This window comes from Mercurialis annua, linkage group LG3 (assembly GCF_937616625.2).
Source record: "Mercurialis annua linkage group LG3, ddMerAnnu1.2, whole genome shotgun sequence".
Taxonomy (NCBI): domain Eukaryota; kingdom Viridiplantae; phylum Streptophyta; class Magnoliopsida; order Malpighiales; family Euphorbiaceae; genus Mercurialis; species Mercurialis annua.
Window position 1 is genome coordinate 747173 of NC_065572.1, and position 13260 is coordinate 760432.

Consider the following 13260-nt stretch of genomic DNA (forward strand, 5'->3'; position numbering starts at 1 on the left):
TCATCTGAAAGGTTAAAACGAGTCAAACTGCCATATTCATAATTTTTTTTTTCAAAATTTAAATTTAAATTTTAATGGATTTTTTATGCTAAGTTCTAGTGCAAAATATGAACCTTGGTTGATTTATTAATGCAATGCAACTTAAAATTGTTAATTGTGTAATATTTTGTGTTTGGGCCGCTTAACTTCAAATATTAAATTATCGGCCCATATTAGAGTGTTAAATATGACATTGACCCACTATTCTAATGTTAAGTTGTTAGGGCCTGACAATCCAAAAGAAAGCCCTACTAAAATTTTGTTTACATATCAAAACTCCCTACTAAAACTTTTGTGTGTATGTGATAATCGGCTAATAATCACCCATGGCACCTCAACTTTGGGGGTGCGGGCGCTAAACCCCCCGAAGTAAAAAAACGGGCAGTAAACTCCCTGAACTTTGAGGCGGCGCTCACAAAACCCCCTAAGACCAAATATCGCCGTTTTTTTCGTTTTCTGTCGACGTGGCATCCAATTTCTCGTCCGGACACCAAATGGCGGCGCCTGTCCCCCCTGCATGCATGTCTGACACCTGCTGCTTGTGTAAGAATGCGTCAGTTGACTTTTTATTAAAAAAAAAAAAAAAAAAAAAAAACTGAAAAGTAACCGCGGTAATTTATTTTTTTCTCTCTCCTACTTTTCCTTTTCCCCACTCGCTCCCCTCACTTCCGTTTCACTATTTTCGTTTCAAATATTTTCGCCACGCTTCGTCTTCTTCCCCTCGTTTTTTCGTTTCTTCGCTGACACTGACCTAGGGTTTGCTCCTTTCCCATTTTTCGTTCAATCTTTCTCATTTTCCTCGCATTCTTCCCCATTCTTCCTCCATTGTTCAACATTGTCTTTCATTTACCGAAAAACCTAACTAAAAGAGAGTGATTAAAAGAGAACATTACTTCTGCAACAAAGAACAAGAAAGTGATTAAAGGTTAGAAATTTAAAGTTACTCGTTATTTGATTTTTTGTGGGTTGGTTAGAAATGTTAACTCCACTAACATGTTGGCAGGTTTTAGTTTGTGTGGCTGCAAAAAATGAAGAGAAAAGGATTCAGTAGACGAAAACGAAAAGAAAAGAGTGATTACAGAAGCGGGCCTCCTGGAACTGCTGGGTATGGCTTGATGGATAATTCCAGCAGCGATGATGTTGTTGAAGGTATGCTTGTAGTCTATTTTATAGGACATTTTTGCTAAGAAATTGGCGGGGGTTGATGACTGTAAAAGTTGATAAATTTGTAGGACCACTTAATTACCAAACATGTCAAATTGTTTTTTTTAGAGATAAATTGGTTGATTGGTTTGGGACCATTTCTTTTTGGCTGTATATGCTTTTTGAATAATAGAATATGCTTGCTATGCTTGGTGATTGTGATAGTTGAGTTTTTAATATGTCTTTATGTGTTGGAACTGCTGTTTTAGACAATTAAGTATTATTGTTTGTGTACTTAATGATGGTTGGTTGGTTTGTTGGTTGAATTTAGTGTTGCTTTTTTTTTTTTCTGTTTTTCAGTTTCCCCTGCAGAATTAAATTGTTTTACCATCAACTTACACATTGGTGGGGAACTTGGGGAGTGGGGATATCATAACGGGGAAGTGAAGAGTAGGGTATATAACCTTGATGTCATTACAATGGGTAAGTTTGATAAATGGGTGGCAAAACTGTTACCCAAGAAGCTTGTTGACTACCATTGGAAAGAGACAGCCGTAGAATATAACGTTGGGATAAAACCAATCAGCCATGAGGATGATTTTATGGAAATGGCTAGGGCTGGGTCAAAGGCGGGGAGTGTTGAGGTGTACGTTAGGGAGTACTCCGTTGGGGATGTTAGGAAATTACAGCCTAAGAGAAGTCCTAGTCCTCCCCCTCCATCATAAGCAAACAAACAATAACGACCAATTCACAATAATAAACGGGAATATCATAAGCAAACAATTACTTCTCCAACATTTAATCAACCAGTGCAAAAATATAAATTCTCAGTATTAATACTAATTGCAAAATAAATATTAACCTAAAAGGTTACAACTGTTGAAGCATAACTTTGCACAAACAAGGTAACTCAAGTGTGTCAATCTTCAGTCTGAACCACCAGACTGCTGCTTCTCCAGGGGTTCATCAACAACTTCAGGTTCATCAACAACTTCACTTTGCAGCACCTCCACTGGTTCACCAGGACTTTCAATCTGCAGCACCTCCACTGGTTCACCGGGACCTTCAATCTGCAGCACCTGCACTGGTTCAGCCTCAGCAACAGCCTGCAGCTCCAATGCATCATCCCCATCTTCAAGTTCTTTCAACTCAAATAATGTTTGTCCAAATACAGGCCTTAGGTTGCACACGTCATCACAGCTTAACTTCCTAACATACACATCAACACTACCATCTTGTGCCCCAGCCAGTGCCATGTCCATGACATGGTCATCGTTTTCCATAGGAATTAATTCTTCAGTATACATGCCAGCCCGCCTCCAATAATACATTAGCAATCCCTGAACCTTCAATTCAAGTAACCACTTATCTAGACTATTTAATCCTATATCCTCAATATGAAATTTTCTGACAGCCACATCCTCATTAAAATAACCAAACCATTCAAAGTCTCCATTGTAGTTAAGAATAATTTCAAAGACCTCAAAAAAACGTTCTTCACTAGTAGCTGCGCAAACCAACAAATTTAAAAACAAACAAACAATTTTCAATTACTGAACAAGTAAAACCCAAACTGAAACAACATCAAATGACAAACTAGAAACAAAATACCCGCAAAAAACAACATCCCATAAAAAATCAACCCCAAAATTCAAAATAATAAAAAAAAATAACAGAGCCCAGAAAAATCATACCTTTTCGTTTCTTCCCTTCTCTTTCTTCTTTTCCCAATTTCGTCGTTTTTTTGGATCCCATTTTCTGAAAATTAACAGAGACAGACAAGACAAAAATTTAAAAACACTTCGGTAAATGAAAGACAATGTTGAACAATGGAGGAAGAGTGGGGAAGAATGCGAGAAAAATGAGAAAGATTGAGAGAAAAATGGGAAAGGAACTAACCCTAGGTCAGTGTCAGCGAAGAAACGAAAAAGCGGCAGTGAGGGGGAGAAGACGAAGCGTGGCAAAAATATTTGAAAAGAAAATAGTGAAACGGAAGTGAGGGGAGCGAGTGGGGAAAAGGAAAAGTAGGAGAGAGAAAAAAATAAATTACCGCGGTTACTTTTCAGTTTTTTTTTTTTTTTTAAAAAAGTCAACTGACGCATTCTTACACAAGCAGCAGGTGTCAGACATGCATGCAGGGGGGACAGGCGCCGCCATTTGGTGTCCGGACGAGAAATTGGATGCCACGTCGACAGAAAACGAAAAAAACGGCGATATTTGGTCTTAGGGGGTTTTGTGAGCGCCGCCTCAAAGTTCAGGGAGTTTACTGCCCGTTTTTTTACTTCGGGGGGTTTAGCGCCCGCACCCCCAAAGTTGAGGTGCCATGGGTGATTATTAGCCGTGATAATCCTACTTTTTCACATAATATAGTGCTGCAAAATTTTAAAGTTTGCCCATTGATAGAGCCATGATTATTATATAAGAAGGGTAAATTTCTTTATTGCCGAGTTGACTAATAAAAGGACTACCCTTTTCGTGGAGATTATAGGACATCTCTGATCGTTCACCTCTAATGTGACACGTTCACAATATATATTATATAGGAGCAATTTTTGAATGTTGGAGAAACCAAATCGCAACATGTATTAATTTCCTATACTATACTAAACTCTATAATAGTTAATACTCAATAAATTCCTATACTATACTAAACTCTATAATAGTTAATACTCAATAAATTAATAATTTTAATAATTAATATAAAATTGAGAAAATAAACTTCTTTTCATGTTGAATAATTAATAATTCTATTATTTAACAATTAATAAAATTTAAAATATATTATATTTAAATATTAATTATTAGAGATATTTTTCTAAAAATACATATATTTACAAAGAAGAAGTAGTAATACATACAACAATTGATGATTTATTTGGAACAACACTGACCTTATTCTGTAAGGTGGAAGCTGTATTCCATCAAATCATGACTTTTTTGTTCACTTGAGAAAATTTCAAGGGAAATTATTAGATGAGCAAATAAAAACAAGTCAAGCATCCATAATACAAAAAAATATTAAAAATTATTTTACTTCATGAATACATGTTCTTGATAATTATTTTTTGGTTTAATATTAAGTTGATGTTTTTTTAACTGAATACAAAGTTATTTCTTTTAAAATGAGTGATTGTGAAGTGTATTTAGTTATTTTTTTATAATATGATATTAACATTAGGTTTACGAATGAAAAATGCTTTAAAATATATTTTATACTTTTTATAATTTTTTTATACAATTCAATAAATTATTAATTTTAAAAATTAATAAATTCTTGATCCACCATGTATATTGATTATTAGAGGGTCGACTATATTTAAGTAATTTTTGGAAGTTCTTGTCCCTTCATGCCCTCCTAGACATGTCATTGAAGATGCTTATTAGTTTAATAATTGTATTATCTTGTCATGATATATAAATAAATTTATCAAAATTAATTTAATGTAAATTTATTTTTTTTAATTTCAAATCTCTTCATTTTATTTGTAATTCAATTTTTTAAAATTAAAATGTCTATTCTTATATTTTTTTTACTATTATTGTTAAAGAAAAAAAACGCTTATGGAAGTAAAATTTTAACAGAATAACAAAAGAAAAAAGACACAATAAAAAGAGATAAAATAAATACATCATACGACTAGTTTTGACATATGACCGAAGAAAAAATAACGTACAATGGAATCTATAATAATTAATATACACGATGAATTACAGTTTTAATAAGTATTAGAATTATTAATTTCTATAGAAATAATTATGAAGAATATAAAATTTATTTTAAACCAAAATTATTTGCACACCGAATATTAATATTATATTATTATAAAAAATCAACTAAATATAATTCACAAGCACTCTACAAATATTACTTATATTTTTCAACCCAAAAGAATTAATATTTTATTCCACTAAAAACACTATTAGCATGACTTTTAAAAAATATCAACATTCACATAGTAAAATAACTTTTTTTTGCAATGCGTAGTAAAATAAATGTTGGATAAAATTATTTTAATGATATTGAACAAATAAAATTTTCTATTATATATATATATATATTTTCCATTGCAGAAAAGAGATCCCTCCCCCCCCATATATATATATATATATATATATATATATATATATATATATATATATATTTTCCATTGCAGAAAAGAGATCCCTCCCCCCCCCCCTCCCCCCCCCGCTTTGCTTTAAAAAATGATGAATATGAAGTCCGTGGGGCTGCAGGTACTATGGATCCTCTGACTCCCAATCGGGTTGCCTTCCCAGGTCTAGCCGGTGTTGCCTGTAGGTCGTGATGTGCCTCGAGATGGCCGTCTCCTGCCCCCCTGCCGGTGGGGAATCCGCTCCCGGGTTGTCGCTCTGATGCATCTGGCCCGTCCTCTAGGCACCTTTGGAAGGCCATTCTACCCGTTAAAGCAGGTTTCTCAAACTATATATATATATATATATATATGTGTGTGTGTGTGTGTGTGTGTGTGTGTGTGTGTGTGTGTGTGTATGTGTGTGTATAAATATTAAAAAATCTACCTTACATTAATATTTAAATAAAATATATTTTAAATTGTATAAATTATTGAATAATAAAATTATTAATTACTCGATATAAAATAAGAAATAAAATTTAATTTTTTAAATATTAAATATGATAGGATCTATCATTGCGTAGTTGAAATTTGAATCTCTCATGTGGCTGCAATAAAGAAAAAGTTAAAAGAGTGAAAGCAGAAATGGGCCAGCCCATTAGAGGTACTTTAAGATTGCACAATTGAGGTACAATGGGATCAAGCAAACTACAGATACAAATGTTCCGTGGATTATTATGGATCCAACGGTAATTCGACCAATATCAACGGCGCATTTTAATTCATACTCTAAAATGGGAAATGTTGATGTTTAATTATTTTTCGAATTTGTTTAGCTCTATTAACACTTCTAGTGACACTTTTGTTGAGTGTGTGAATAGAAGTGTTACTCAGGAGCAGAATGCCATGCTTCTTAGGAGTATTGATCCAGACGAAGTAAAGAATGCAATGACTAGCATGCATCATGATAAAACGCCCGGTCCGGATGGGTTAAACCCCGTGTTTTTTCAAAAATATTGGAGGATTGTAAGGCCGGACTTGGTGAGATTCTGCCAGCATTCTTTTAAATCTGGACACTTTGAAGAAGACATTAATGATACTGTCATTGTTCTCATTCCGAAGTGTGAGAATCCATCGGTCATGGCAGATTTGCGCCCGATCTCGCTGTGCAACGTGGGGTACAAGATTTTTGCCAATGTTTTGCTAACAGACTGAAGGAAACATTGCCAAATCTCATTTCGGAAAATCATAGCGCGTTTGTTAAAGGGGCTTATGATGGATAACTTTATCATAGCTTATGAAATCAGTCATTATTTCAAGAGGAAGCGGCATGGAAGAGTTGGTACAATGACTTTAAAAGTTGACATGAGCAAAGCATATGATAAAGTCGAATGGTTGTTTGTTGAGAGTATGATGAAGAAGATGGGTTTGGACTCAAAATGGATCAGAATTATGATGTTATGCATAGCTTCTGTTCGTTATATCAAGATTGGCGATTTTCAGCTTGACAACCCGCTTGTTCCTGGAAGGGGTCTTCGCCAAGGGGATCCTTTGTCCCCGTATCTTTTTCTTATTTGCGCCGAGGGTGTGAGTTCGAGATTGAATGGGTTAGAGGCAGCTGGAAAAATTTATGGGTGTGCGGTTAGTAGACTGGCTCTGAGAATAAATCATCTTTTTTTCGCGGATGATTGTTACCTATTTTTCCGAGCTGTGAAGGAGGAAGCTACTATCATCAGGAATACTCTTCTAGAGTATGGGTCTGTTTCGGGTCAGGTTGTTAAATTTAACAAATGCAATATCCGGTATAGTTTCAATACCGATCATAGAATGAGGGCGAAGATTAACAATCTAATGTGCATTAACAAAGTGGATAACCAAGGATTATATTTGGGCCTGCCTTCATTAATTGGTAGAAATAAGCGGGATGTTTTCCGTTTCATTAAAGATAGGGTGTGGCAAAAGTTGCAAGGGTGGAGAAGTAAGATGCTTTCCTCTGGTGGTAATGAGATCCTTCTCAAATCGGCCGCACAAGCTATGCCTAACCATGTAATGTCCGTCTTCTTAATTCATGTAGATCTGTGCGCTGAGCTCCAAAGAATGATGAATTCTTATTGGTGGAGTAGAGATTCATCGAGCAAGAAAGGTACTTCGTGGTCTAGCTTGAATAATTTATGTACACCGAAGGGTTTAGGAGGTATGGGCTTCAAAAATTTACATGAATTCAATGTTGCTATGCTTGGCCGTCAATCTTGGAGGTTATTACAGAACAAAGAGTCGTTGTGTTTTAAAGTGTTATCGACAAAGTACTTTCCTTCCGGCAATTTCTTCGATGCTACTTTGGGCAATAATCCGAGTTTCACATGGCGAAGTATTTTTGCAACTCAGGAGCTGATGAGAAGTGGAGTGAGGAGAGGGATAGGACCTGGATCGCAAACTAGGGTATGGTATGATCCCTGGCTTGCTAATGGAAATAATAGGTTCATAGAGAAAACGGCTCTGGAAGGGTTAAGTAACACAACGGTGAACCAGTTATTCGAACCCAACTCAAGAGAATGGGATTTGGGTTTACTCAATAATATGTTTTCCCAATTAGTGGTAGAGCGAATTTTAAAAGTCCCGTTGTTCTAGCGAAGAGGGGAGGATTATTGGACCCGAGTGCATGAAAAAAGAGGGAATTATTCAGTTAAAACCGGCTACTGGGCTCTGTATGGGGAAGTTACAGGTCTTGTGCATGGTATTTGGAAAATTATATGGAAGCTGAATGTTCCAATGAAAGTGCGAAACTTCTTGTGGCGAGCGTGTAAATCGTATCTCCCAACTACGGTAGCACTGTTCCAGAAACGCCTCCACGTCCAGTTGGCAGCAAAGTTTTCAACTTAAGGCATGAATCAGTGGAGCATGTATTGTATCACTGCCATGTTGCTAGGGGTTGCTGGAGGAGATTGGGAGTTCAGGTGCCCGGTGATGATAACACGAATGCCCATGAGTGGTTGCTCCAAACTTTTAACTGCAAAAGCGTTGATGAGAGGAACGTTAAAGCGATGGTCTGCTGGAAAATATGGCTGCATCGGAACGAAGTCGTGTGGAATGATAATTGGGGTTCTCCGGAGTTGATTGTGAATTCTGTAGCTAGTGATTTAGTTGCATGGCAATGTGCTCAAAAAAAGATCTGCCAGCAATTGTCCTCCAGTTTGGGCAAAAATGATGGCCTGATCATTTTGAGAGCTCTTCCAAGAGGGTGGCTTAAAGCCAACTTGATGCTGCCGTCTTTTCTGATAACAGCGGTATTGGCGTGCCTTGCATGGTCAGGGACAATGATGGTCGGCTGATCCAAGCAAGAGTTGTTTCGTATCAAGGCTCTTCCACAGCAAGAATTGCTGAGCTGATAGCGATTAAAGAAGCCTTGAGCTGGTTAAGGGGAAACCAGAATGTTATCTTCGACTCTGATGCATTGGACGTTATCATGGACCTTTGGCTGCCACTAAAAGCCGGGATTGATCCGATTATTGATGAGTGTAACTCTCTATCGAAGCAATTTAGCAACTGTCGTTTTATTTTTGTAAGGCGGTCTGCGAATGGAGATGCACATCTGTTAGCGCAAGCCTCTCGTTCTATGCCAGGCCAGCAGGAATGGTTTCATATCTTTCCAGCTTTTCTTACGCCTGTAATTGCTTCCGTTATTGCTTAACAAAGTGGCTCCTTTATTCAAAAAAAAAATGGGAAATGTTTAGAGCAAATTATTTTAAACCCTCACATTTATCATTATTCACATTTTAGTCTCTCTTATTTGAAAATCAAACGATTGTCCATCACTTTTGATTCTGTCAACAATTTAATTTCTCCGTTTATTTTTGACGTTAGTCAACCAAGTTAAAGGATTTAGGGATAAATTAATTTCAAATCGGAGAAAAAAACAAAAATAGAGGACCAAATCGTTTTGTTATAATTAGTTTTTTTTTCTTTCACTTTGTCTTTTGACTCGGTTGACTAATACCAAAAAATGGACGGAAAGACTAAATCGTTGACGGAAATAAAAGTGAAGGGCCAAATCATTTGATTTTCAAATAAAAAAAAATAAAGTGTGAATTATGACATATGTAGGGGTTTCAGAGTAATTTGCTCAAATGTTTACTAATTGTATCATATTTTATTTCCCTACCAATACGATTCCTAAATTTCAATTTATAACTAAAATATATCAATTATAATTTTACAGCAGTAAACTATTTTTGTATAAATTTATATTTTTATCAACATAAATTGACATAGTAATCACATAATGTCCATGTTGTGTGTGTGTTTATTTAAAAAAGAGGTATTGTTAAAATAAATCTTTACGTTTTAGTTTTTTAGAAATTTAAGTTTAACGTTTGAATCTTTACGAAATAAATCCTAATATTTTTAATTTTTGTATTTTGTAGCCTCATTTCGAAATTTGGTAATTTTGTCATCTTTTTTTAGGCTACATGGTGCAAAAATACAAAAGGTTGGAATTTTATTTATTTCATTTTAAACTGTTGGAATTTAATATGGCAATAGTATGGCTCATATGTAAATAATTGCCAAAAAGGATTTGGACTACAAAATGCAAAAATTAAAAAAGTTAGGGTTTGTTTTGTTACATTTTAAACGTTATGCTTAAATTGTTAAAAAGGTGAAAAATTAAGATCTGTTTTGCCAATACCCCTGCATTTAATGGATGAGTTCATTTTACTACCCTGTTGTTTGAGCTTTTGACATGAAGGGTCTTGTATAAGTTTTAACATTATAAAGGGTCTCTGTGGTATGGAATTTTATCAAAAGATGTCCAATTTTTACACTTATTTTATAATAAAATATACTTAATTGATATAAATTAAGTAGTCCAAATATAAATAAATTATTTAAAATTACATGAACAAATTATAATTTTTATTTATTTATTAAATTATTAAAAAATAATTTGATTTATTAATATATTTTTATATTTATATTTATATTTAAACTACTTTAAATTGAAGAAAAAAAATTGAGCGATTAAATTACACTTTTTTATATTAATTAAGTCATTTAACTAATTGTATTAATAAAATTGAATATCTTTTGATAAAGTTCATACTAGAAGAACTCTTTATTATGTCAAAAATTTCACATGATTTTTTGTGTTAAAGGTTAAAATTCCAGAATAATAAAATAAATTTAAAGCATCTCCACTCTTATGCTAAACTAGCCTCACAATACTAAATTTAGCATTTAGAATGAAGAGCACAGTTCCATTGCTATACTATATCTGTGCTAAATTTAACATATGCTAAATCCCGTGCTAAATTTGGCATCAAATTTAGCATATACCAAATTCTTCCATCTATTTAAATTAATTATAAAAATGCTATAAATAATAATTTTATTTATTATAATAGATTTATTATAAAAATAAATAAATTGTTATTATTAAAAATAATATTTCAAATATTTAAGTAATAGCGTATTTTATAAAAAACATAAAATTAATTTCTATTTTGTAATATTTTGTAATATTTTTCAATTTTTTTATTATATATATTTAAATTTTTTGATCTATTATAATATATATTATAATATTTAATTAATATTATTAATGTGATTTAAATATTAAATAAAAATAAAATTATTAATTAATTTTTTATGTTTATTGTATATAAAAACAAGTTTATTATTTAATATAGTATTGTGCATTGGAGCAACAAATTAAAAGTCATGTGATATTTAGCATTTTGCTACATTTTGTGCTAGAAATAGCACAAAATATAGCACATGCAATAGTGATGCTCTTATCCCTATATTTAAGTCATAAATATCTTTTAAAATTATTTTTTTTGCATCTTTTATCAATTACGATCATACCTTTAAATTTTTATAATTATGTCTAATCTGAAAAGTTTTTGTTTATAATTATATCCAATATTTTAATTTTTTTATATTTTTTTATCAATTACAATATCTTCTAATTTCTAAGAATAGCTACTATGAATTTGATACAATCGGTAAAAGAAGGTAAAAGTTTGAAAATTAATTTTTTAAAATTTTTTAAACATAATTAAAAAAAACTTTTCATATTGAACGTAATTATAAAAATTAAAAAATTTAATCATAATTGATAAACACACAAAAATTGAATTTATAAATAATTCACCTATTGATAATACAATAGGTAATAATTTGCAACATAGAAATATGAAATACGGGATGAACTAACGACATATATGGTGGCAAAGCCAATCTATACGCTACTGCTCCTATACGCTCGATAATCTCATACGGTCCAACATACCTCGGTGCTAAGTTTCCCTTAACACCAAAACGAACAACGCCTTTCATTAATCACCAACCTAAAACTCGATATCCTTCCGCTTCAGATCAACATAACTCTTATACCGACTAAATACAGTGTCCAATCTCAGCTTAATCAAGGGTACCTTCTCATAAGTAACCTCAATGATCTCAGCACCAAACAACTTACGCTCACCAACCTCCTCCCAACATATCGGAGATCGACACTTGCGACCATATAAAGTCTCATAAGGTGCCATCTCAATACTTGCATGATAACTATTATTATAAATAAACTCAATCATCGGTAAGTGAGCCTTACAGCTACTCTGAAATTCAAGCACACATCCTGAGCATGTCCTCCAATGTCAGAATAGTCCTTTCAGACTGACCGTCGGTCTGAGGATGAAAAGTTGTACTGAAATTCAACCGAGAACCCAAAAATTCCTCTAACGACTTCCAAAATCTAGAAGTGAAAACCGAACCCCTGTCTGAAACAATTGATATCGGTACACCGTGTAAACTGACAATCCTGTCGATGTACAACTGAGCTAGCTCGAAGCTGAATACGAAACCTTAATTCGAAGGAACATGAAGAAACTGAATGGCATCTATAAAGAATAAAACTTTCTAAAATAGGTTGACGAAGAAATTTACAACGACAAAGTCAAGTAGAAAAAATCTCAACATGGCATTTTCATGTTCGAAAATTCCAACGTGAAATATCATAGGGGTAAAACTAAATTAATACTGAAAATTTTAAATATAATTGCAATAAAATGAAATTTCAATATCATTATAAACATTTTAAAAATTTGGGCTAATAATTACCCATGGCCCCTCATCTTTAGAGGTACGGGCGCTAAATCCCCTGATGTCTAAAAACGGGCGCTTAACCCTCTGATTTTTGTGGCGGCGCTCACAAAACCCCCTAAGCTTCAAATTTGACCAAAATACCCCTAGCGCCGTCTTTTCTGGTCAACTGACATTTTTTATTAAAAAAAAATTAGCGGCGCCACATCAGCTGCCACGTCAGCAAAAGACCTTAAAATTTTAAATTACCCAAAATACCCCTAAATTATTTTAGAAATAGACAAAAAAAAAACAAATCTAACCTAAACCTCTACCCTAACCCAACGGCCGACTGAACCACTACCCGTCAACAACCCGACCACCGCCGGAAAATTTTTCGGTCATCTTCTCCGATTTGAAGATGACCGGAAAATTTCCGGAAAATTTCAGATTTTTGACGACCGGAAAATTTTCCGGTCATCTTCGAATCGGAGAAGATGACCGGAAAATTTCCCGGCGGTGGTCGGGTGGTCGGGTTGGGATATTGGTCGGGTTAGTTGCTGGGTTAATTCATTAGATTAGAGTGAGTTGGCTTATTTTTTTTTTTTTTCTAAATTAAATTAGGGGTATTTTGGGTGTTTGAAATTTTTAATGTATATTTCTGACGTGTCAGATGATATGACAGTGTCAGATTTTTTTTTAAGAATGACAATTGACTGAAAAAACGGCACCAGGGGTATTTTGGTCAAATTTGGAGTAAAAGGGCTTTTGTGAGCGCCGCCATAAAAATCAGGGGGTTTAGCGCCCGTTTTTAGAAGTCAGAGGGTTTAACGTCCGTACTCCCAAAAATAAGGGGCCATGGGTGATTATTAGCCAAAAATTTGGTATGAATTGCAAAAATATGTAG

At 33.8% G+C, this 13260-nt stretch overlaps 2 protein-coding genes across 2 annotated transcripts; one reads left to right on the top strand and one right to left on the bottom strand.

The window, feature by feature from the left end:
* Window positions 1-2000: 2000 nt before the first annotated feature.
* Window positions 2001-3049, bottom strand: LOC126675358 (uncharacterized). Its single transcript, XM_050369991.2, has 2 exons — window positions 2877-3049; window positions 2001-2689 (listed from the first exon to the last, which is right to left on the bottom strand). The coding sequence occupies exons 1-2, from the start codon at window positions 2935-2937 to the stop codon at window positions 2109-2111; spliced, it is 642 nt and encodes a 213-aa protein (XP_050225948.2). The 5' UTR covers window positions 2938-3049; the 3' UTR covers window positions 2001-2108.
* Window positions 3050-6548: 3499 nt separating this feature from the next.
* On the top strand, window positions 6549-8961 carry LOC126675366 (uncharacterized). Its single transcript, XM_050370000.1, has 4 exons — window positions 6549-7793; window positions 7902-8007; window positions 8112-8511; window positions 8583-8961. The coding sequence occupies exons 1-4, from the start codon at window positions 6549-6551 to the stop codon at window positions 8959-8961; spliced, it is 2130 nt and encodes a 709-aa protein (XP_050225957.1).
* Window positions 8962-13260: the final 4299 nt, after the last annotated feature.

What these genes read in the sequence shown, in the direction of transcription:
- LOC126675366 (XM_050370000.1), top strand. Translation starts at nt 6,549, where the DNA reads ATGGATAACTTTATCATAGCTTATGAAATCAGTCATTATTTCAAGAGG. An exon ending in AGTTACAGGTCTTGTGCATG is followed by an intron (nt 8,008 to 8,111) that starts GTATTTGGAAAA and finishes GCACTGTTCCAG; the next exon opens with AAACGCCTCCACGTCCAGTT. An exon ending in TTGAGAGCTCTTCCAAGAGG is followed by an intron (nt 8,512 to 8,582) that starts GTGGCTTAAAGC and finishes TTGCATGGTCAG; the next exon opens with GGACAATGATGGTCGGCTGA.
- LOC126675358 (XM_050369991.2), bottom strand. Translation starts at nt 2,937, where the DNA reads ATGGGATCCAAAAAAACGACGAAATTGGGAAAAGAAGAAAGAGAAGGG. An exon ending in AGAAGGGAAGAAACGAAAAG is followed by an intron (nt 2,690 to 2,876) that starts GTATGATTTTTC and finishes TGGTTTGCGCAG; the next exon opens with CTACTAGTGAAGAACGTTTT.